The sequence below is a fragment of the Colletotrichum scovillei genome, assembly GCF_011075155.1.
Source record: "Colletotrichum scovillei strain TJNH1 chromosome Unknown Contig00004, whole genome shotgun sequence".
NCBI lineage: Eukaryota > Fungi > Ascomycota > Sordariomycetes > Glomerellales > Glomerellaceae > Colletotrichum > Colletotrichum scovillei.
The window spans coordinates 3539919-3563203 of NW_023336262.1; the positions used below are offsets into that span (position 1 = coordinate 3539919).

Below are 23285 nucleotides of genomic sequence, written 5' to 3' on the forward strand. Positions count from 1 at the left end.
AGTCTTGCGACCACCTTGCATGAACAGGAGGAGAGACACAAGAGACGGAGAAAGGGTAAGGTTGACGAGACAAATAGGAAGAAGCAAGGAGCAACAAAAGAGCCGGCAGTATTGCCTTTGATCGGAGGTGGGTGTGAGTGTGACAAGAGATCAGAGTTACAAGAAAACGAAAAGGGCCAAGAAGGGGGAGGGGGATCGATGGTGAGTTTCTTTGCTATTGCAAGTTAACCCTTGCAGATGGGCGAGGGGCGAGGGACGAGGGTGTAGGGTGCAGACCCGAAGGTGAGAGGGAAGCTACTGCAGGTCGGTGAGGGACAGGAGAAAGAGGTGTGGGAGGGAGGGTGATGGTTGGAAGGGAAGAAGCAACGCCGCCGTCCCAGACTCGAGGTACCGCCCGAGGCGGTTGAGACACAAAATGGGCCCTACCTACGAGACAGTCTTCCATATGGGAGAAGTCGCGATGGCGTACCTATTCGCGTGGCCTGTCCAGCCATTCGCTCATGAGGGCTACCTCGACCGTACCACGAGTCTTGATGGTGCGTACGTAGTAAATCTATTAGACTGCAGACTGTTTCGGGTGCTTCCATCATCACCATGGCCATCGCCATCACCATCACCATCACTCGCATGCCTCGTGTCTTTTAGGGCATTGACTGATGTAATGTACAAATACCATGGATTGCTTACATCATGTCAGAACCTGAGGCAGGTAAGGTAGGGTAGCTGAGGCAGGACATAGGTTGTATGACATAGTCAAGGTACGGAGTACATTGACCATGGACAGAGGCTTGAGAGGAAAGAAAGAACGACGTAACGGAAGGGTCGGTCTGAATGAAAGCTCAGACCCTCTTGCCTCCCACTTCCATTAAAATCCCTGGCAAAAGCAATGGATACGTACCGCGGCGTTCCTCGAGTGCTTCAGTCTCCAGACAGTGAAAGAGCTCGCATGGGGACACAGGCTGTTAGGCTTTTCAAACACTGTGATACCCACACCAGGCGACCACGGCCCAAAGTACTTGCAGCAGCATGCAGTTTGCGCGCCCACCCCCAGGGCCCCAGAGCCCCAGTCAGTGGACGGACCCTTGTCAGATGGTCCACTCTTGACTCCAGCGCACTAAGAAAGCCCATTCTCGCCCTTGCCAGACACAAGGTACCAAGTCCATCCCCCCCATGAGAGCCTTCCAGTCCTTCGCCATCCCATCTGCCACCTGCCACTCTGCCGCCATCCAGGTCCCAGCCAACCTACCTACCTAACTACCTTACTTACACTTACTTCCCTTCCCTCCCGTCTCCCGCCCGAACTTCCTCACCGACACACCACAACTATCGCACACATTATTGCTTCATCCGCATTCCTCCCTCCCATTGCAGAAAACAAGACGACCCTGTGATTCAATATTGAAACACTTATCACTCTAATATCCTCGCCCTTAAGACCCCTTCGTCCGCCCCCTACAGTCCACCGGCGCATTCCAAGCCTCCTCGCTTTCTATCCCGTCGCATACTCGCGCACAGTCGCAAAAGTCTTCCCGTCGCATACCAAACCACCTCGCCAACTCGTCATCGCATCGCGCGACACTCAATAGCCCACGACTGCATACCGATCAAATCCCTCAAGATGCTTATGCCATCCGCCTTCTCATGCGACACGTCGCAGCCGCCTCTTACTCGACTCCAGGCGTCTCTCTTCGCATCGCCTCCCTCGAGCCCTCCTACCCTGTCAACTAGCAGTGGCTTCGGCCACATCTTGGACAGCTGCCGCTCTCTCCAAGCCCTTCTCTCATCACCTCAGCATCAGAACATCCCCAGCGCCGCTCTCTCATACGACGCGCCGCAACAATACCTTCCCACGCCATCTCAGCTTCCCACGCCGCCTCTCGCCCACGCCCCTGCTCCTCACAAACTGCGCCTGCGCTCGCGCGCAAAGCAGGATGGCGCCATCAACAACGATCACCTTCCGCGCAAGCGCATCGCAAAGCGCGCGCCGCCACGTGGTCTGAACAAGCGCCGGCGCGCCGCCGATGAGGAGACGGGTCGTGAAGACGGTCTTCTTACGGACGAGGACGTCGAGAGCGATCTCGACATCTCAACTCAGCGTCAGTCTTTCGAAGCTACCAACGACAACCCCATCCCATCCAACCCTTCTACACCTAAACGCGCGCGCATCGCACCAGAGGTGATCCCTCTGGGCCTCGAGCGCTCCGACTACCACACACTGCACCTCCTCAACGGCGACGGTGTGAACATGAACCACAGCAGCATGGAAGCGGCAGGCGCACAAGACCCAACCGTGGAGGTCGAGGCCGATGGAGAGCGGTGGAGCGCCGAGGATGATAGGATACTCGTTGAGCTCGTGCTAGAGAAGCTGAAGCTCTCCAAGACGGAGTGGCAAGACTGCGCGCGCAGTTTGGGCAAGGACCGGAACTGCCTATCACGGCGATGGAAGAGCCTCATGGTCCAGGGTGACGTCGGCCTCAAGGGACCTCGGAGGAGTAGCCGCAGGGCCAACCTTCACGGTACCTGGCGGTAATTTACCCTGACCTTCGCGTCATTGTCGACAGTCTGGAAATTTACCATTTCATTTGTCTTGGGGATCGAATGTGGCGTTTTTACAAGTACCAAACGGTCAGAGCCCGGAAACGGCTTTTGTGGAACATTTTAGGAGCGGTTGTTCAGCGCCTCATCTCGCGCTTAGTTGATCTCGAGCTTGGAACTAGCTTTTGAGTTGGGACATGTTGGTTTCTTTGTTTTCTCTTCTCACGCGTGCTGCGTCACCCGAGAGCAAGCATACCTTATCTACCAGAATAGGTCATTGGAATCTCATTGAGCGAGATATCCTGTCGCCTTATGTGCCTTATTACAGAGAGGCCAAAAATACAAAAAACTTAGACACACCCAAAACCTTTTGGTGCTTTGCCTTCTTTTGACTTTGATCTTCTACGACTGAGATTGACGCCTCTATTCCATGATCGGGAATGAGCTCGCCATACTCTTATTGATATCATCGACACAATACTGCGGTATGACACATGCAGCCGTGACATTTAGAGACCGCATGCGTATGTCTGTCACTGACGTGGACGTTTTCAACATTACCAACCTTGCGACTCGCTACACTAGCTACCCGTCTGTCTTGTCGCAACTGGAACTGTCAAAGGAGCTGTCACGTCAAGCCCCCCCCGCGCGCCGTTGACTCGTAGCCGCTCAGACGGTGCCCAGCCTTGTCAGCTTTCTCTGGTACCATACTATCCGTATCTAAATTGTTACTAGACTTTCTCTCTCCACGCGATAAGTCCAGTAGATTGATCGCCAGTCGCGCAACGCGCTGTTGCGCAGCTGCATCCCGTATCTTGCCCCAGTTCCCCCGCCCCCCTCCGCCCCAGCCTCCCCGTCCCTTTTCTGGACTATTACGGACTACTATCGCAGGTACGGATGGAGGATATAGATTGCGATAGTTGTTTTCGGTAGCGCGGTGGATCTTGCCGGCCCTGTGTCGTGATCGTTGGTCCAAGGTAAGGTAAGGTTACGGAGGAATGGTGGCAGGTGGGTGGCTGGTCTGGCGTGTTGGGCCTAGTGCTTTTCCCCCGCCATTCCCATGTTGCAGCCCGTCAGCTTTCTCTCTCACTTGGTTCTCGCTTCTCCAGGACAGATACGTTACCTCGATCATCACTCGCGTACAATACAAACAGCACAATCCAAATCATACTACCAAACTTTCCCGCTCTCTCCTACTGAGACAAGAAAACCGATCACCTTGCTCCGTTCGTCCTGGACAAACAGCAATTGACAGCGTGGAAGCAGTACTCTGTCAGGCGGCGATCGCAGGACGGGGACGCAAGGGGTGGCTGGTGTTATCGATAGTACGCCGCATCCCTCCAACCGTACCTGAATATCTCGCCCTGTCCGGGGGTGTGGCCTGTACTCGGTAGGGCCAGGCCAAACCAACCACCGCAGTTCCCAACCTTCTGAAACGAGCCCAGATGAACTCTTTTTTCCAGGGCAAGGAAACAGTGGAGGGTGTGGGACGGGAATCGGGCGGGAGACTGGATAGTGCGGACCCTTTCCCCTTGCCCATCCGCGCCAGCTGAACCTATCGGCTTGACGATGTGCCTGAATCGGCCGTGGGGTCGGTCGGGTCCCCCCCCCCCCTTCCCACAGGCCTGGACGGCTGGCCTAGGGGGCAGGCAGATACCCTGTCCTGTCTATCCAATTCTCTTCGGCGGGCTATTATCTCAGCTCAGCTGTGTACCTAGATGGATTTGAATGGAGGCTGAGTTACGCGAATGGCAAGTGTAGTCAAAGAGTGACATCTGGATGTTGGGTGAGTGAGCGAGCGAGCAATTCACTGAATGAGAGTCCGTTTGATGAAGCATAGAAAGCAGTACTCCGTATACGGATAATACGTGTGAAGCGTGTAAGTCGAACTCAACCATCAACTCAAATCACGCCTTCTCTCAATCTCACAGAACCTCGGCAATCCCGCAAGGTACGCGAAAAGCACGCGTCATGATAACCAAAGATATACATCCTCCCAATCATTGTCTCAACTCTTCAAATCGCATGGAACAGTTTTCTTCTTTCTCGGTTGCATCTCATCATATCTCATCTCCCACACCCTTCAGGCACGATCTTGTATCTTCTGCCCACTCACCCAGCAAGCCCCTCCCATGTATGGCTACACAAAAGAAGATGAAAAAGAAAAAAAACTCTCAAAATGTAGAGCGTGAGAGTATAGCACAGTACAGTATCGAGATATGAAATGCAAGAAAGGCAAGCAGGACTTTGGTCTAACAGAGTTAGGCATAGGCACCACGCATGCATGTCTCGCGAATCCGGGGGTGAAGCGCAGCAAGCAGCGTAAATCACCACCACTTCCTGGGAACACCAATCAACCAAAGAAAAACCACAACATCGAGAAAAGAAAAAAAAAGAAACGACTTTTTTCGGCGACGAAGCCGACGCCGCCGCTGAAGCATAAATTTCACCCCCCATCCCCACCACCACCTTATGGAGAAGCAGGATTTTGATCGATACTGTGCAAGATACCTCATCGTCTCGCCGGCCATCGCGCCGTCTCCGATCCAAGGGATGACTGAAACAATTTTTTTTCCCCTCCTCCACACTCCCCCCATCTCTTCGCCTACACGCTACAGCTAGTTCGCTTCAAGTCAGGAACCAACAGGAACCAACAGTACTTACCTTTTTACGGGAGTAAGGTTTGTGTGTGCCTGGCATATATATCTTCCCTCCCTGCGTCTCATCGATCAGCTAGGTACTCCCCTTCCCTTTCCCGACCCATCATCGCGGTTTGCCCTGGTCTATACTGCCTTAGTCTGGTATCATCTTTCGACCGAGGCTCTCCAAGGGGGCAAGGGGGGACGCGATGTTCGCGTCATGCTCGCGTGATGGGTGGTGATCTCCATCTGTATAGTCAGTCTGTGAAGTCAGTCTATTGGAGTTTTTCAGCAGCCATCGTCAAGGAGGTCAGGAGGACGAGGTCGATAATGCCCTTGGATCCTCCTCTCCACACCGTCGACCTTCTATCGATTCTACGTCCATCAGGCTGTTTCACGCGATCGACGATTGGGTACTCCTTATTGACAGAACTACGCAGAGACCAACAGACCAACACTTGCGTCTCGCGTTTGAATTCCAAGGGGGCTATGGATCTCGCAAGCTATGGGATAAGGTAAACGAACGATTGTTCCCCCAAAAACCACCAAGCCGTGTTCTACATCCTCCTCTAGAGGCCGTCACAACTGCCACGCAATGCTGAGCCATCCCGTTCTTTGTCGTCAAGTCGTCATAGCAAGTTCGACGCTCTGACCGCGTGCAAATTCACAATTCGAGGTTGCTGTGAGACGCGTCTAATCCTCGTAAACCTCCTCATACGCCTCCTCGTACTCTTCTCTGGCCTCCTCGAGGCGCTCGTGATCGCTACTGCTGGCATCAGAGTCCGCGGCAGCGGCGAGAGCCTCCTCGTACTCCTCTCTGGCCTCCTGGACCTCCTCACGATCACTGGAAGAGACGGAGGAGCCATCCGCGTCAGTAGGAGGGAGCACGGCAGGAGGCTGGTTGTAAGGGTCGTTGTAGGAATCCTGGTAGCCACCGTACTGAGGTTGAGCTGCGGGGGCAGCGGCGTGCTTGTGCTCATCGTCAGAGTCGTCTGCGTAGTGAATGTTAGTGATCTGATCTTCAACAAGAGCAAAGGACAAGAGACGAATTGCGAAAGCATTTCACAGGGGTTGACTTACCGAGGGCGTTAGCAATCAACGCGCCACCAACGGCACCGACAGCGAGACCACCGGCAGCTCCAAGCAGCATACCGCTGCTGCTGCTCTTCTTCTCCTTGTCCTTGGTGCCGTACGGGTTCTGGCCCTGCTGCTGCTGGGCGTACGGGTCTTGGCCGTAGGGAGCCTGGCCGTAAGGAGCGGGAGCACCGCCGTACTGAGGCTGGCCATAGGGGGCGGGAGAACCGCCGTAGCTGGGGTTGCCGCCGTAGGGAGCGGGGGCACCGCCGTACTGTGGAGCGGGTGAGCCGTAGCCGGAACCCTGGTCGCCGAAGGCTCTAGTGTCGGAGGAAGGGTGGGGGGGAACGGGAGGCGGGGCATAGGAGGAGCCGCCCTGGCCACCGGTAGGAGGGGACGGGTGCTCCCACTGGGAACGGCCGGTGCTCTGGTCGACGTAGAACCAGCGGTTGTTGTTGGTGTCCCACTGGACCAACCAGCCGCTGGAGACGGAAGGAGCGGCCATAGGGGGCGCGGCAGACTGGGGAGCCGGAGGCGGCGTCTGGGCGTAGCTGGGCTGGCCGCCGTAACCGGGCTGTGCCTGGGATGGGTAAGGGTAGTTGGAGGGAGGAGCGCCGCTACCGTAGCCGCCGTATTGTTGCTGCTGCGGTTGATCACCGAAGCCGCGTTCGCCTGTGTGAATGAGAAGCGCGAGTCAGTAACCTTAACGTAACGACGATGGTAGATCTGTTAAGATCTATACGATATCGAGAGGTAAAGAAGACAGAAGATGGTTCGGTTCAAGGAAGACGTTGAAATAGGCAGGGTTATTGTGACAAGGTTTGAGGGGACGTGTACATGATTTATGACTGTTCATCAACAAATCTGGAGACTTTGTCCTCTTTTCCCCTCGTTTGTTTCGGTGTAACGGGCAGTGAGCGAGGAGAGATCGAGAGGGAATTTCTTTTCACCTACCGGTCTGAGGCTGCTGGTGGTGCTGTTGCTGCTGCTGCTGCTGCTGGTACTGTTGATGCTGATCGTCCTTCTTCTCGGCAGGCTTGTCGTCGGAGAAGGAGGTCTTGAGTTCCTCAAACTCCTTGGTGAGCTTCTTGAAGAAAGACATGGTTTATCTTTCGGTTCGGTTGTTCGGTTAGGCTGTAAGGTAGCAGAGAGCAAGGTTGGCAGACTTGGTACGGAGTATCTCTCAGGTAACGCGAGTGGGATATCCCGTATGTGAGGTGAGTTGGTGTAAGGTAAGGTAGGAACAGCGCAGGAGCTGAGAGAGAGGGACGGAAGAGACGGCAGAGGGCCGAGAAAAGAGCTGGGAGAGGGGCAAAAACGTGTTGAACAGCGTGGCACGCTTCGTCAGCCCTTTTCCTTTTTATTCTGATGGGCGGTCAAGGAGGGAGCCCTGGAGTCTGGAGGGGAGATGAGCAATAAGGGTAGGTATCCGTACGGTACGGAGCAAGGTAAGGTATGGGAAAGAGGAGATGGCGGCGGGCAGGCGGGCAGGCGGGCAACGGGAAGGTTCCAAGCGAGGAAAGCGGGATGGGGAAAAGCCAAGGAGATTTGACGAGATGCCTACGGAGTGCGCAGTGTGGTCCTTGGACAAGACTTTTGGGCACTTGTACTGCAGTCTGCGGAGAGCGACAGCGGTTCGAGTGGATCACCGGATGCTTCGCAGGTTAACTCTGGGGTGCGAGACGCGGGCTTGGGCTTGGAAGACGTGCGTGGGTAGCGGGCGCGTGAATTGGCAGTGTGTGAGGCGTCTCTTTCACAGACACGGAGTGCTGCAAGCCTGTAATACCTCAGGTAAAGCCAGGTGAGGCAAAGTGAGGTGCTCCTGCCTGGTGCGGCGTGATTGTGTGAGGGCTCCGATGGGTTCCCTCCCGGCGGCGCAGATTATCCAGCGCGCCGAGCTTTGAAGACATGCTGCGGGACCTTGACACCTCACACCTCATGCTTCACGCCCGACCTCACACACATCAAATCATCAGACTGCAGACCAGATAGACATTGGGCCAGTCAGAGAAGGAACGGGCCGGCAAGTGAGGTTGATCGTTGGACGAAAAGCTGCCTGCCCCCGTTGCAGCTCAGGTAAGGTAGGGGGTACAGAGTACGGAGTACGGGGTTTCTGCTTCAGGATCCCTCCCATTTTCACCTCAGACTTTGGACGAGAGTCACAGTCATGATTGTGATTGATTCAGTCATTGAAAACAAACCGCCCTGGAGTTTATTTGGCCGAGGCCACCGGGTGGTCGTAACGGCTCGATGAGGTTTCAATTCACTCGGCTCCATCTGCCGTCTATCCGAATCCGGTAGGAGGCCTCAAGCTATTAACACTTCATCTTCTGGGGTATCTCACCTAGTAGTTGCAATACAACGTGCAACTAGCTAGACTGGCCATTTTCCGTATCGTGATACGTATCATGAAGCGGGCCACCTTACCAGGTACGGTGGATGAGGTGCTCGCTGGCGGGGAAGTAGGAGGACCACGAAGATCGCATTGTGGCAAGTGATAGGCGAGAGTCAGAGAGAGAAAGGACAGCAGAATATCTGGACTCCTGGAGAAACACCTCATTGAGCGAGGCAAGTGATTGGCACACATCTGCAGACTGCTGCAGAGCTCTGCAGACCTGGTAGGGCGGGCGCCAGGCTAAGGTAGGGTCCAGGGCAACCTATCCGGTTACCAAAAGAATATCCGTAGGCAGGGGTTCAGGATGGGGCTCCGTCGGCCCCTACCTTATCCTGAGGTCCCAGAGCTCTCAGTGTGAGTGACCTTACTTCCTAAGGTAAAGACACCTCAGAGTAGGCATGACAAGCGTGCGTGTGCGGGTGGGCGTGAGGCGCGAGATCAGGCTGATCAGCAGCAGGAGGTGGAAGTGGCAGGCCAGAGAAACATACAACAGTAAACATGAAGCACGTCTCGAACTTGACCTGTTGCTGACTTTGCTCCTGGCCCTGCGGCCTACCTCTGCTGGGTGCTCCTAAGCTGCGCCGCCTCGCCGCACCCGCGCTCCGCCCTGTCCGCCGCTCTCCACCCGCCCGGTTTAAACATGGCGTTTCCGGACCCCAATCTGGCTTAGTCTATTAGACTGGTAGCTAAGGTACCGCTGTAAGGCCCTCTCACCTGAAGCTCTCTTCCCTGCAAATCGAAGTTTCTATCCTTATTAATTAACGTGCCAAAGAGAGAAAAAAAAAAAACGGCTGAGTCTAACCGCCTACGGTAAAAACACCAGCAAAAAAGCTAAAGAAAGGTGTGTCACCGTGTCATGTCTTTCCCTTTTACTTTAATGCCACCTCTTTGCATGTCCTGTCCTGTCCTGTGCTGTCTGGTAATACCGAGCATATTGGACGTCTTCACAAATGCGCGTCTGCAGTGCAGAATGCAGAAATGCCTTGCTTATACGTACAGATACGGGGTCATTTCATGCAAATGAAATACCGAGTGGGCTGAGCTGTTCGTTCTGCGGGCAAACAGGCCAGAGAAAGAAAGAAGAAAAGAGAGAAACGGGTCATATGGCTCTTTCTATATGGTATCAAACCACAGCCACAGCGATGAATCAAAACATCGTCGACAATCAAAGACGAAAGGAAACCGCATGAGCATCGCCCTCCTTTATGTCTGCTGCGGCCTGTTGTTCATATGACTGACCTTCCAGGGGGTATGGTGTCCCCCAATCGCGCCAGAGGTCTGAGGAAGAAAGAATAATAGTGTATCAAGTGCATCAAGTGCGTCCTCCAAAACCCCGTTCGTGCCGTCCCAACGGGCTCGGCAATGGATCTCCAGTCACCACCACCCACTGAACGAGAGTGTGAGACTGCCCATTTGTTCGCCAAACCGCCGTGCCGAGCTTTGAGGAGCTGAGGAGCTGCAGATGTCCTAACGCTTTTGGACGGTGGACGCGTACGCTTGCCAAGAGGGATGGAAAACCTTGGCTTCTTGGCTTTGCGGTCTTTTGGTGCCGTCCTATCCACCCCAGAAGCCTTGTCCCGTTCAAAGACGGCGCAAGGAAACACAAAGACACAAAACACCATGGTTCACTACTTCGTACACAATCGGTATGACCGTTGTCGCTTGTGCCCGTTGAACGAGAGTTTGACACTACTTTCCCTATCCGGTCTTTCAAGTGCGGGATGCCGAATTATATAGCACTACAGCCACCAAACGGGTTTACTTTGGTACCAAAATCGGCGATGCCTGACTCTGAGGACATATACGGACACTATCGAATTAAACAACCTACCGGGCTAGCAGTGCCCATCAACCCCCTGCTCCCCTGCTCCGCCCTATCAACTTATGCAACGGCGACTCCCTATCCCATGTGTGAGCGCCCAGAAAACTTACCATCAGATGCCACTGCCGAGAGCCCGGCATCCCGGCCGAGACCCTCTTTTCTTTTGGTGTTGCTCGTCGTCGCTCCAACTTCTTCTGACCAGTTGATCATGCCTAGCACCGAGCAGTAAGGTGATCCCCGGCTCCCCTCCTCTTTGTGCTTTACCTTACTGTTATTGGACCATCAGACACATGGCCGCCGTTGGGTTGATGCAACTGGGAACTGGAACCCTTTGCGCGCGAACAGCGATCCGCGGGCCCGAAGTCAGGACCCTTTTTTAAGGAGACACAAGGGGGGGAAGGGGCCATCCAATGATCCATGATCCAACCAAGATACGGTTGGACCAAAGAGGAACAGCATGAGCAGAAGGGGGAAACGCACGCCGGGCTACGGGACGGACAAGAAAGGGACCCTTGGGAGCCTAGAGTGAACCCTTTCCGCGTTATTCACTGGGCTTCCCGGGATGTCCAAGGATGGACGGCAAATGTCTGAGGCGTAGCGTCTCTTGGTGCGAATGGGTTCGATGGATGTGGGATGGGTATTCCGTACGGACATAACCGTATCTTACACGTAACGCGCGTGTAATGTGTGTGTGAAGCTGTCAGCGAATCGCTGGTAGACATGAACCCAGAGGACCACTCACTCACTCCCAAGCTCACTCTGAGCCTCCCCGAGGTTATGTCCTGCGCCTCGAACGAGGTATGATCCCAGCACACACCTAGAATAAACATTGGGATTGGATTTGTGACCGACGGGAGGGGAAGAAAGAACATAACCCACTTCCCATCTCATCTCATCTCACCTATCCCATCCCCCAACCTACCGCCTATTTCCTTCCTTCACGTCCCACGCACCACTTCCGCCGCACCCCTTGCAACTTTACAACTTGCAACCTTCACTCTCTTTCCTGAAATTTTTCCACTTTCCATTCGCAAATCGTCAATTCTTCCTTTTCGTCGATAATCACAAACCCCTTTCCTAATCAACATGTCTCAATACCCTCCTCCCGGCCAGCAGTAAGTCTTCCAAGCTCTTTTTCACCTCATGCGCACCGGCGCTCGTATACACGCGCGCGCGCGCGCACGCCTTCCCACTCTTCACACCCAAACCAACATCACCTTCCAAATATCTCAGGAGAAAGCATCAAGAAGAAACCTCAAAAATAACTGATAATCCCTTCCAGGCCCTACTACGGCTCTCCCCCGCCTCCCCAGGGCGGCTACCCTCCCCAGGGCTACCCTCCTCCCGGGCAGCAGCCCGTAAGTTCTCTCTGTCCACAAAAAACACTGACCCGTTCATCGAATGGGAAGACATAGACGCCATCACCCTCGTTTCGCGAAAGCCTGATGCTGACCTCCACTGCTCTCGTAGATGTACTACCCTCCCCAGGGCCAGGCTCCCCCTCCCCAGGAGGAGAAGAAGGACGACAAGGGCTGCCTCTACGGCTGGTAAGTAACAACAACATCAACAGCCTTTGCGACCATCGCGCGCACATGAACACTTTGTCCAAGATCGCATATTGACCACACGAATAGCATCGCCACTCTCTGCTGCTGTTGGCTCTGTGGAGAGACCTGCGAGTGCTGCCTCGAGTGCCTGACCTGCTGCTTCTAATCCACATACACACACGTACACACGCACAACGTGTAACGACGCCAAGCAGAAGGAGGGAGCGAAAAGCAACACCCAAACACAACAAACGATGATACCAAGTGCGACCCAAAGCAACAACACAAAGACACCAACTAGATGGGCCCCCTTACCACCATCAACCCCCCGAACGCGATCACGGCCTTTGATTTGGAGAACGGGAAAACGGATTGGAGGGAATGGAGGGAAACGGGAGGTTGTTTGACTCGGCTTGGAAGACTGGCCTGCTTTATTCTCGTATCCTTCCACACACACACCCCTTCTTTGCGATGCCGGTTCTTCTCACGAACAACCGTACGCTAGTTTGTTCACTTGAGCATTGAGAGAGACATTCTTTGCTCTTACGATTACCCACATGGCGATTGCGTTTCGCTCATTTTTCCTTGTCGTTTCCTGGGATAGGAGGGTTTTTTCGGGGTTGTTTACTTGGTGAGGAGGACTCGATATAGTAATAGTCAACCTCAGTCATTAGCAGAGTGAATACCCCCAACAAGAAAAAAACACGCACCCGTCAAATATTCTCCTGCGTCAGACAGGCAAGACCGTGGTGAAAAATGTGTCAGATAATCCGTGTCCAAGCTGTCAATCAATGTCTTGCATGTATTGTGTCATGTGTGTGATTGTGATGTGTATTGCCAAGTCGTTTTCCTCCACTTTTAAAGCACCCATCCATATCCTCTCTCTCACTGTGCCTTATGAGGAAAGGGTATCAAGGCGGCAGTGTGTGCTTTTCCCCCCCTTCCTCCCCACCACCCATTGGACCCAAAATCAAAGAAAGATCGCCCCGCCAACAAACCGTTTGTCGCTGCTGTCGCTGCTTCTCGCGTTTGCAGAATACTGTTTTTACTTCTTGCCGTCTTTCGGGGCCATGAGCTGGACGAATTCTTGATCTGTTGTGTGTTTTGCAATGTCAGCCGCAATCCTCCCGAAAGTGATGGTGCTAATTAAAGAAACACTGAGTGGGGGCGGGGGTGGCAAGCGAAATGCGAATGGGGTGGTGATGCAGGGCCATTCCGGTGGGCGAGGAGGGATGCGGCGCTCGCAGTATTGATGCGATCGCGGTCGGCATGGGTACGAATTCGCAGTATTGGGAATTGCCTACAATCAATAGAACCGTTGCCGTCGAGATCGGCACCTCTGATCATCTCCTCAATCTCCTCGTCGGTGGCGCGCTGACCGAGGGACAGCAGCACCTGGCGCAATTCCGAGGGCGAGACGGAGCCGCTGTTGTCCTTGTCAAAGACCTTGAAGGCGGCGACAAGCTCGGTGTTGGTGTCGGAATCTTTGCTTGAGGGTGCGGGTGCCTCGCTCATGAGTTGGAGGAATTCTGCGGTCGTTGTTAGTCGCAGAGGTTCCAATTCGCTACAGCATAATCACCATGGCGGCAGTGGTAATAATAGCGCCACGGTTCAAAACGGAGGCGCACCTTCGAAATCAATTCCGCCGTCGTTATTGGGGTCGACCTCGGCGATGAGCTCGTTGACCTCCTGGATGCTGGGGTTCAGCCCAAGAGACTTCATGGCGATCTGGAACTCCTCCGCGTTGATGGCGCCTAGATACGCAACTCTAGTTAGCTGGATGAGCTGATAATCCAGCGGGAATGGCAAGCCTAGCAGGCTGATTCGGTATGAAAGGCTAGTTGTATGCGTTGAGTCGGGAGTGACTGACCGGTGCCATCACGATCCTGTCAGGGAAGAAACACCGCTGTCAGCAAGGAGTTCATCCCAAGGAGGAGGACAATGCACGATAATGCCATTGTCGAGATACGTATGTGCGAGGCAGGGTTCTTGCAACTTACAAAGATGGAAAAGACCTGCTTGTAGTCCTTGTACTGCTCCTCAGTGAGTCCGTAGGGCGGAGGGGCCTACACGAAGATCGAAGTCGAAATGTCAGCCTTTTGGGTGCCAGGGAAACGACAGCCATATCGGAGCTGCGACGTGAGGGGCAACATCATGGGTCGCGCGACCGAGAACGCACCATTTTTGAGTTTTGCGGGGTCGGGAAACGAGTGTGTGTCGTGGACGGAATAGGTTTGTCGAGCAAGCTACAGCGAGCTTCTGGGCGAAAGAACGATGACGATAACTTGATGCGTAGGCCGGTTCGTGTAGGTTATCGCGTGCGACGTGCGAGGAGAATCGTGTGTTGACGTTTGGGTAAAGATGCAAGGCAAGAAGAGGGCAGGCAAGATAATAGGTGGGAGGGGAGAAAAACAAGAGTGTAGGAATGGTACCTAGCCCGTAGCCCCTCGTTCTCTCGCCTGGCCTCAGCCTGATTGAATGGTTCTACATTTTTAGTGCTGGGCTACCTTGCTCCCACCTGTTTCTGCTGTGAAGAGCAAGGTACCTGCACATGGATGCCGATGGGCTGGATGCCGATACCGAGAAAGCAGCGTGCCATCCCTCTTCTAGCTGTGGCAGCCCCGGCTTGAGACTGAGCTCATGCTAGTTTGCTCCGTCCCTAGCTTCGTATTACTTTATTTTAGTCAATTGTATCAACATCAAGCCCGGTCCAGTCCAGTCCCAGTTCCAGGCTGCGACGCCAAAGACCCAAGGTGTGCTAAGGTTGACAGATGTCTAGCCGTCGCCAGCTGAACCTGCTGGTGACATACTCCTCCTACCTAGGTATCACCTCAAGATTAGGCCCTTCCCCTCTCACATCAAGAGATACCGCGTGCGCAGTACAAAAACCTGCCTTACCTAAGAAGCCCAGTACCCTGCTTTGCACCCTGATCACCACCAGCATGTGAGGTATGACGCCAGGCTGCCCTACGGCACCATCTAGCGCCTGCGTGGCCTGGGAAGGTCTTGGCGTCCGAGTCTATTTCCGCCCGCGGACCTGCAAGCGTACGCGGCCACATCCACATCACCGTTGCTCAAAGAGGATTAGGTCCTGTCCGGTCTTTTGAATTGGCTTCCGGGCTTGGGGGTGGGTGGCAACATCAGACAGCTGTACTGCGTATGTACGAATGATAGCGTGCAGACTTGCGCAGAGTTGCAGAGAAAAGGGCAGCAATGGGACACTTCCTCCACCTTCCGCCCTCTCTTTCCGTCAGACCAGGTCTGGGCACGTCGTCCCTTCTCCTCTGCCGTCAGCGGGAAGGGGAGGGAACTGACAGCCGCTTGGTCTTGGCAGACGATGGGAGTTTGGCCAACGATGAACCATAACAGACAATTATGCACCTAGCTACCTAGCTAATCCCCTGCTCCTTTCGAACAAGGTAGTCTTGGTAGTATAAGGTATTTCATGATTGGGTATGGACGTTGTTGGAACGGTCGCTGATCATGGGTATTTGGTGATGCATCAAGCTTCAACCGGCATTTGGGCTCATCGGCATTGATTCCCTGAGACCTGCATTTCAGCGTGGCTTGGATGTCTTCCTCCCATTTAGCCCAAGATGACCGTTAGCCACCGATTGAATCACGGACCATCTGTATCAGCCTTGGAGGCATCCCGACTGTGGCTTGTTGATGGATTTGACCATCGGAGTATGATTCGCATGCGAAGCCCTTCTATGCTTCGCAGCATGTGTGAATCCCAGCTGAAAACTCCAAACACTTGCCCAGAAACAGACAAAACGTCGCGCCTTTTTGTGCAAGTGCAACCGAGGCCTCCTCCTCCCTTCACCTTCCTTTCAGTTCAGTTCCCCTTACCGCCCCTTCCCCCTCCAACCCCACCACTCTGACCTCAAGACGTCTCATCCTGGGCTGCCTCGCCCGTTGCCCCTCCACTGGGGCCCATCCCTTCCCACCTCGACACACGCAGTGAGGTATCACGGGTACCTAAGCTGCCACAACCCACGCTTTCCCAGCTCTGAGGTGAGCAGGAGCTTCCCGCAGTGCCGCGCTACCGCTCAAAGACCTTGGCAAGGTACCTGAAGGACCCCTCCACCCCTCCTCTTACCTTACCTTAGGTTGCTGTCCCCAATCCGACCACCCGATTCTCTGCGCATCGCTCTCGCATCTCACCCAACCGATCCCCACAATCTTTCTTAACACACTTCGCATTCCGTTCATATCAACTCTTAATCTTCCGAGTCCGAACTTCTGCAGCTCTTCAGACCCTCCTCTGTACATTTTATACCTTCTTCGGCTTGCCGGGAAGTCTCCATTTCCAATAACAAAGGCTTGTTTTGGCACAGCTTATTCGCTCATAGTGGGTTTGCCCCTCACCCCGCCCTTTCCGGGACACCACCTCACTCACAGCTCATCTCACCTCTGTTCCAGCGAAGCCTGTGTAAACCAAAACACGTCTTGCACAACCCACGCTCTTCATCCTGCACAAGCACAGCGTCAATTGACTCGGCAACATGTCTGGCTACCCAGGACAGCACGGCTACGGTGGCGGCGGCGGTGGTTATGGTGGAGGAGGCTATGGCGGCGGACACCACCAGCAGGGAGGTTATGGAGGTCACCAAGGAGGCGGCGGCGGCGGCGGCTATGGCGGATACCAACCTCCCCCCGGCCCCCCTCCCTCGCACCACGGAGGCTACGGCGGCGGCGGTGGCGGCGGCTACAACCCGCCTCCCGGTCCGCCTCCCGGTCAGGGTGGCTACGGCTATAACCAGGCACCGCCCAACCCGCACCCGGACCAGGGCTACATCGGAAGGTATGCACCCCCTTCCCATCCTCCGCCTCCGGGCCTCGACGTATACGGCTACCCTGTCAATTCCGGCCACCAGGGAAGACCCCGTGAGTATCACCCGCCTCGCTTCTTCAAAGTCTCACGAATACTGATTCGTCTCAGATATGCCTACGGTAAACTCCAACGACTGGGCTCACGGCAACCGAAACGCGCCCCCTCCCCCGCCTTCAGGCGCTCAGCAGTTCGGCCACGGCGCCCCCGATGGCTACAGCTTTCAGTATTCTACCTGCCAGGGTAAGAGGAAAGCCCTCCTCATCGGCATCAACTACTTTGGCCAGGATGGTGAGCTGCGCGGCTGCATCAACGACGTCAAGAACCTGTCGGCCTTCCTGGTAGAAAAGTACGGCTACAAGCGTGAAGACATGGTCATCCTCACCGATGATCAGCAGCAGGCCATGGGCCAACCCACGAAGAACAACATCCTCCGAGCCATGCACTGGCTCGTTCAGGGCGCACAGCCAAATGACTCATTGTTCTTCCACTACTCTGGTCACGGCGGCCAGACTGAGGATCTTGATGGCGATGAAGATGACGGCTACGACGAAGTCATCTACCCGGTTGATTACAAGGAAGCCGGTCACATTGTCGACGACGAAATGCATCTCATCATGGTCCGACCCCTTCAGCCCGGCGTGAGACTTACAGCCATCTTCGACTCATGCCACTCTGGTTCCGCCCTCGACCTGCCCTACATCTACTCCACCAAGGGCGTTCTCAAGGAGCCCAATCTGGCCAAGGAGGCTGGTCAGGGACTGCTCAAGGCATTCACGGCTTACACCTCGGGCGACCTAGGTGGTGTCGCGAGCTCTATCTTCAGCTTTGGCAAGCGCGCCATTGCCGGCGACGATGCGTACGAAAAGACCAAGGACACGCGTACCTCTCCCGCCGACGTCATCATGTGGTCCGGCAGCAAGGACAGTCAGACATCGTGAGTTTTCTTGCCTATCGTGCTTTGAAGCGGGGGCAGAGAGCTGTAAGTTCTAACAAATGTTGTTCTCTAGTGCCGATGCTACGATTGCGAATCAAGCCACGGGAGCCATGTCGTACGCTTTCATCACGGCTCTTAAGAAGAACCCCCAGCAAAGCTACGTCGAGCTGCTCAACAGCATTCGTGAGGTCCTTGAGGAGAAGTACACCCAGCTGCCTCAACTTTCAAGCAGTCACCCCATCGGTAAGCCGTGTCCACCCACTTGTCGTTCACGTGTTCTTTACTTCTTTTACATAATGCTAATTGTCTTCTAGACACGGATCTTCTCTATGTGATGTAAACTCTTCTGGTATCCAATACAGAAGGCATCCCTCCCAAAAGCAGGGCACGCAAAGTTGGGAAAGCAGTGCTTTAAAGCGTAGGAATGACATGTGTCATCCAAATACAAATGATTCATGATGACTATCGTTTTCCATTAATTCAAAGTGAAGAGAAAAGAGCCTTGCATTTCTGAGTTCTATAACGTCTATGGTGATGGGTATCGTGCAAATCGCCTATGTGCGCCCGTCTGAGGCAGCAGAAAAAAAAGAAGGAAGGAAATATCTCGACCAAACGCCCTCTCCCGCAATTACCGTCCCATCCTGCAATCCATGAAAGAGAAAGCCCTTTCTACCAATGGAATATCACCAAACCATGTCCAGTGAATCAAGCGCTCACCGATGCTCCAACGCGCTGAGCTCATGCCAAAAAGAGACGAATTCCAAACTCCTCTCTCTCTCTCCATTAATCCTCGCCGAAAGGGTCATCGTCAAGAAGATTGAAGACCGGAGTGGTCTTGACCCTCTTGCTCCCTCCCGAGGCTTCTCCTCCTCCTCCGAGACGTCCTCTGAGAGACGGACCATCGTCGCCGCAGAGGTCAATAACATCCTCGTCGTCATTGTCCTCCATCTGTCTCTTGGGAGGAACCGTGCCGGAAATGCGAGTCTGACCCGGCCTCACATTATGAGACCGCGCCGTAAGAGCTCTCGACGAGGTTCTCGCTCCTCCTCCAATCCCGCTGCGCGAACGTGGTGGGCTCTTCTCGTTCATAAGCGAAGTGAGCCTGGGATTCTCTTGTTGACTTGCATCCACAAGTCCGCTGAACCGCGACCTGTTCGCGGCAGAGGACGCCGTGCCCGAGCCCATGATGTTACCCGAGACCGACCGCACTTCCCATGTCGAGCCGGTACGACGCTTCTTGGAGCGCTCCGCGTCTAGGATCGCCGCCATGTAGTCCGGCTGGGTGCCGTTGCCGGTAGCGGGTGACGGACTGCTCGAAGGGCTCCTAGGTCTAACCCCGAGGCCTAGTCGACTGCTGTTGGAATATCCTCCCGATAACGCGTTCAGACGCGGTGTAGGTTTAGGCGTAGGACCACCCATCATGGCGTCCAGCCGCGGTGTTTTGGAAGGTTCGTCAGGCGTGCTCTGGAGCGAAGACATGGCCTCCGAAGTCCCCGTTAAACCGGCTCGTCTGCTGAACGACGATATGGGCTCTTTTCTCGAACCGCCCCCTCCGAACGGTGCCAACGGATCACGCATTCTCGATACTCCGGAATCGAATTTGCTCTCTCGAGGTGTCTCTCTCGGCGTCAGTCTTGTGTCTAGCTTCGCCCGTAGCCGGGCCGTCGCTTTATCATCGAACTTGGGTGTAGACTCAAGCTTGATCCTGCCCAAGTTCTTAAGTCGATCTCTTGCCAAGGTGCTACTGGAAACGGGTGCAGCATGTTGGCTGCTGCTGCTGCTTGGGGTAGTTGTAGACTTCTCTTTTTTGACGCTCGCGCCAAACATCTCCCTGATGTCCCTGTGACCTGACCGCCTAGCTGTTGAAACGGCAGTGGGCTCTGGCTCTGGCTTCACAATGTTCGCCATTTCCACATCCTCCACCTTTGGTGTTGTCTGAGTATGGACCACACTGTTGCACGGTGGCAAGTCATTTCTGTTCGGTGATTCATGGTAGCCCCTTTGAGGCGTCTCCAAAGGCCCTAGAGGAATGCTTGGCGTGGACGTTAAGCTTGGCCTAGATGGCTCAGCAGTCACACTAGCCGAAGAAGAAGCTGAGGGTCCCGCGGCGGTGCTCGTGAGAGGCCCCTGAGACTCCGCATCTCCAAGCTTCCACATGATCCCACCTTTGTCTCCAAGGAATGAAAGCAGAGCATCTGGGTCGAACTGATGAACAGCTCTGGTAGCCTCCTGTCTCCTCAATCTCTCGGTTGTGCGGATTCTTTCATTGACCAGCGAAAACTTGGTAAGCTGCATCGTCAGGCTAGCCTCGTTCTTACCGTAGATGGCTGCTTTGATGGGCTTATCTTGTTTGTTGAGCTGTCCTTGGATATGGTCCACGATTGCCCTGGGCTTCACTAAGTGAATCGTTTTCCATGATGGTTGCTCGAAGAAAGAGTTGAGAGTCTTGCAGTGACTACAACATTCAGCCATTGGGGGTATCGATTTTGGCTCTCGCTCGATCCGACCTGAGACATCCTCAAAGACTGCGCTCTCGTAGTACACAAAGATGGCCTGAAACAGGCGCTGGTATGCCGGCTTATCAGGGTCCACCACATCCTGGAGGGTCTTAAGCAATGGTAGCCAGAGAGGTGCCAAATGGATGGGCTGAATTTCGTTAACATGCTGGGCGATGTGGGTTGTGAGATCGGATACTTGATCATTCATACCTAGACGATCAAGGTTCCGGAGTAGTCCAGCGATCATTGTGTGGTTCGTTAGGCCCGGCTTTGAGAGGTCGTGAAGAAATTCTTCTGTCGGTTCAGCAACGCACCAAGCCTGACGAGCAGCCTTGGCTTCAGTGCTCTGTTCTTTGTTGGCGTTGCTAACCAAGTTCTCGACGTTCCATAGCGTTCGTGATGCTCCTGTCATCCCTGCGTGCTTCTCGTAAAACTCGGTGACTTGGTCAAGGGGGAGCTTGTGTCTCTTGGCCACCTCAAAAAGTCTGTTAAACAATCCGAGTATGAACTGGCTCCGCTGTTGGGTTTCTCCAAGTCGGCTCACAGCTGCGTCCACCCTGTAGATTGTTAGTGTAAGAAGAAAGTAAAGAGCAGAGAATGTGCATACGTATCCCTCCACGTGCCAAAGTCCTTGAACAACTCCAAGAGGTTTACTATGAGCCGGCCATGGCTAGCTGAAAGAGGGGCTTCAAGCATTCTAATGGCCATGATCCCCAACTCCTGGGTATCGCGGCTCGAACTATTGGCTTCAGCATATGCAGGCAGCTTCTCGACTATGCTTGCAACTTGCAAGAAGCTGTTGCCCTCGGATAAGAAATGGCGAAGCCTAAGCTGATGTTAGCTTTGATTGTTGATTGCAAATGTACAACTTACTCATAAAGAGCATGAGCTGCTGAGTAGCCATGAAAGATCGCATTCTGGCATATCCAGTCATAGTCTACTATCGGCTTGGATCGGGTATTGGCGACAAGGTTTTGGAAAAGTGGATGGTCGTTGAACGCCAGTGAAGTCAAGATTAGATCACCCATGAGACCAGGGTCGATCTTTCCGATAAAATCTTCACGGCTCCGAACTCGCAGGCCAAGGATCTGTGTCTCTGACAGCTCATTGCCGTATTGAGGCCAAACAAATTGACAAAGAGACTTGAGTACTTCAAAGTAGAAAGCCGACTCTGAAGATTCTTTGCATTGCCGCAAGAGATAGCGCCAGAGGTTGCCAGCAAGCTGCGGTTGATGGGTTATGTTGACAGAGTCTAGTTGTGTTCGGAGAGGTGTAATAATGATTGCCTGTGTATAGTCAGAATGGAGTCAGAAACACTGTGACGGCAGGTCGCACTGGACTTACTGGTGCAAAGTAATGTCCCAGGTCACCACTAGTGCCTGGGACAATGTGCTGGTACCACTGAGGGTTTGTTTCACGATATGTTCGCTCTTCGTGAAAGGCCCGCTCTTCAGAGGGCCATTGCCATGAGAAGATTGACCGACGAGCCCTTTCCCAGAGAATGTTCCTTTCGTCTAGAACATTGCCCGCGTGGCAATTGATGTTTTCGGCAAGCGTGAAATCGTCAAAGCTGCCAAAATACCCAATGCTGGGTAAGTGACTGATATGCTGGTTGACCTGCCAAAAGCCATTCTGCTCAGGGGGTTGCGACCCGGCATTGCCGTCTCTCTGGAAGGAAATCCAGGCTTGGTACTGGCAATGTTTTCCTGTATACTTCATAACCACTGGAAGAACCTCGAATCCTAGCCGAGGGCACAAGTCGATGAGACGAGTAACGAGGGTAGAGTCAGCAGCAGACATGTTCTGCCCCATGACCCAACTCTCGAATTCCATGGGATTTTTCGGGGTGTGGAAGTGGTAGATAGCATGTTGAAGTGATAGGGATCGATCCTGAATCCTAGAGTCCCAGTGCTGCAGAATGTCGGTGAGCCGACCGTATGCAGCATCTATTGCATGACTGGAGGCGGAGTGCTGTTCTGTCGTGGTCGGATAGCTTTCTGTCTCTGACTTGATCGCGTGGGACGTGTCGGGCCCACCACCGACCGCGTAAAGGGCCTCGATAGCCTGGTATAGCTCTGCTCTGAAGGCACTGCTCAGTGGCGCGTTGGTGCCGTGCAAGATACCGGACCTTGGAGGTGCAGGCTCCGGATCCGACATGACTGTTTTCCCATATGTCGCATTTGCCGAATGTCTCCGTGACGTTTTTGCAGTGAATGAATGAACGGGTCCGAAAAGGCAAGCTGCAAGGTCGGTTGAGTGAGTTGAACTTGAAAGAGTTGGAGTCGGCGCGTTGAAAGCCAGAAAAGGAAAGGTGCAAAGAGCAAGTCGGCGCGTGTGTGGGGTAAGAGGGAAGCTCCAGAAAATTTCCAGAGCCGGCAAGGGAAGCTGCGTTCCCTGAGGGTGCTGGGCCCACTCCACGATCGGCCCCACTTGAGTCTCCTTCCCCAGCAGTTGGCAAGCAAGAAGATGCAGTGCAACAAGCTTTTGTATGAAAGACTGAAAGACTTGAGATGTCAAAGATTGAGAAGAGAAAAACTCAACATTTCCTCAGTCTAGTCACTAGGAGACTACAGAAATGTTTATTAGAGATGTTCGAGTATGCGAATAAGAAAGTATGTTCTGATTGTATGTAGGAGGTCAAAATCGGAACTCTCGGCTGCCCACAAATACCTTAAGTAGGGAGTACCGTTAGATCAGATATCTCTGATAGCAAAGAGTTAAAAAGAGCAATAATCAAGCTGGACTGATCGAGGATCCAACATGAACCCCCAAATAGACCGGAGACTTCACGGCCTAACCGGGGCCTCTACAGCTCAGAACCCGTCGACTATATGATCCGGTACTTAATAAAGAATAGGGGAGACATGTAGTTATTTATAAAGCAAGGCTCGCGATGATTTGATCTGATGTCCAGGTCCCCCAAGGGAAGGAGCGATCTCATTCCCTGTCGTTTTTTCCTGCTCGATCCCATCTCTAAGATTGGACCGCATGATCGCGCCTGCCT

General features: G+C 53.9%; 6 protein-coding genes across 6 annotated transcripts; 3 read left to right on the forward strand and 3 right to left on the reverse strand.

Moving 5' to 3' along the window:
- Positions 1-1314: 1314 nt before the first annotated feature.
- Positions 1315-2668, forward strand: HER10_EVM0001742 (uncharacterized protein). Its single transcript, XM_035471479.1, has one exon. It carries the CDS (start codon positions 1619-1621, stop codon positions 2528-2530), a length of 912 nt encoding a protein of 303 aa, XP_035334670.1. The 5' UTR covers positions 1315-1618; the 3' UTR covers positions 2531-2668.
- Positions 2669-5639: 2971 nt separating this feature from the next.
- Positions 5640-8089, reverse strand: HER10_EVM0002054 (uncharacterized protein). The gene is made up of 3 exons (XM_035482881.1): positions 7203-8089; positions 6255-6920; positions 5640-6166 (listed from the first exon to the last, which is right to left on the reverse strand). Exons 1-3 carry the CDS (start codon positions 7348-7350, stop codon positions 5868-5870), a joined length of 1113 nt encoding a protein of 370 aa, XP_035334693.1. The 5' UTR covers positions 7351-8089; the 3' UTR covers positions 5640-5867.
- A 3462-nt stretch (positions 8090-11551) lies between these two features.
- On the forward strand, positions 11552-12178 carry HER10_EVM0003020 (uncharacterized protein; the record flags this gene model as incomplete). The annotated part of the gene is made up of 4 exons (XM_035472709.1): positions 11552-11580; positions 11748-11823; positions 11936-12012; positions 12100-12178. The coding sequence occupies 4 exons, from the start codon at positions 11552-11554 to the stop codon at positions 12176-12178; spliced, it is 261 nt and encodes an 86-aa protein (XP_035334766.1).
- Positions 12179-13057: 879 nt separating this feature from the next.
- HER10_EVM0001481 (uncharacterized protein) lies at positions 13058-15663 on the reverse strand (the record flags this gene model as incomplete). The annotated part of the gene is made up of 6 exons (XM_035471226.1): positions 13058-13104; positions 13317-13541; positions 13641-13766; positions 13883-13898; positions 14013-14078; positions 15640-15663. The coding sequence occupies 6 exons, from the start codon at positions 15661-15663 to the stop codon at positions 13058-13060; spliced, it is 504 nt and encodes a 167-aa protein (XP_035334645.1).
- A 196-nt stretch (positions 15664-15859) lies between these two features.
- HER10_EVM0001286 (caspase domain-containing protein) lies at positions 15860-18245 on the forward strand. Its single transcript, XM_035471041.1, has 4 exons — positions 15860-16902; positions 16958-17783; positions 17857-18026; positions 18098-18245. The coding sequence occupies exons 1-4, from the start codon at positions 16521-16523 to the stop codon at positions 18121-18123; spliced, it is 1404 nt and encodes a 467-aa protein (XP_035334630.1). The 5' UTR covers positions 15860-16520; the 3' UTR covers positions 18124-18245.
- Positions 18246-18318: 73 nt separating this feature from the next.
- Positions 18319-22438, reverse strand: HER10_EVM0006735 (uncharacterized protein; the record flags this gene model as incomplete). The annotated part of the gene is made up of 4 exons (XM_035476313.1): positions 18319-20838; positions 20889-21107; positions 21155-21567; positions 21626-22438. 4 exons carry the CDS (start codon positions 22436-22438, stop codon positions 18567-18569), a joined length of 3717 nt encoding a protein of 1238 aa, XP_035335033.1. The 3' UTR covers positions 18319-18566.
- Between the last annotated feature and the right edge of the window lie 847 nt (positions 22439-23285).

What these genes read in the sequence shown, in the direction of transcription:
- HER10_EVM0002054 (XM_035482881.1), bottom strand. Translation starts at nt 7,350, where the DNA reads ATGTCTTTCTTCAAGAAGCTCACCAAGGAGTTTGAGGAACTCAAGACC. An exon ending in CCACCAGCAGCCTCAGACCG is followed by an intron (nt 6,921 to 7,202) that starts GTAGGTGAAAAG and finishes TCATTCACACAG; the next exon opens with GCGAACGCGGCTTCGGTGAT. An exon ending in GTTGATTGCTAACGCCCTCG is followed by an intron (nt 6,167 to 6,254) that starts GTAAGTCAACCC and finishes TTCACTACGCAG; the next exon opens with ACGACTCTGACGATGAGCAC.
- HER10_EVM0001286 (XM_035471041.1), top strand. Translation starts at nt 16,521, where the DNA reads ATGTCTGGCTACCCAGGACAGCACGGCTACGGTGGCGGCGGCGGTGGT. An exon ending in AGCAAGGACAGTCAGACATC is followed by an intron (nt 17,784 to 17,856) that starts GTGAGTTTTCTT and finishes GTTGTTCTCTAG; the next exon opens with TGCCGATGCTACGATTGCGA. An exon ending in TTCAAGCAGTCACCCCATCG is followed by an intron (nt 18,027 to 18,097) that starts GTAAGCCGTGTC and finishes ATTGTCTTCTAG; the next exon opens with ACACGGATCTTCTCTATGTG.
- HER10_EVM0001742 (XM_035471479.1), top strand. Translation starts at nt 1,619, where the DNA reads ATGCTTATGCCATCCGCCTTCTCATGCGACACGTCGCAGCCGCCTCTT.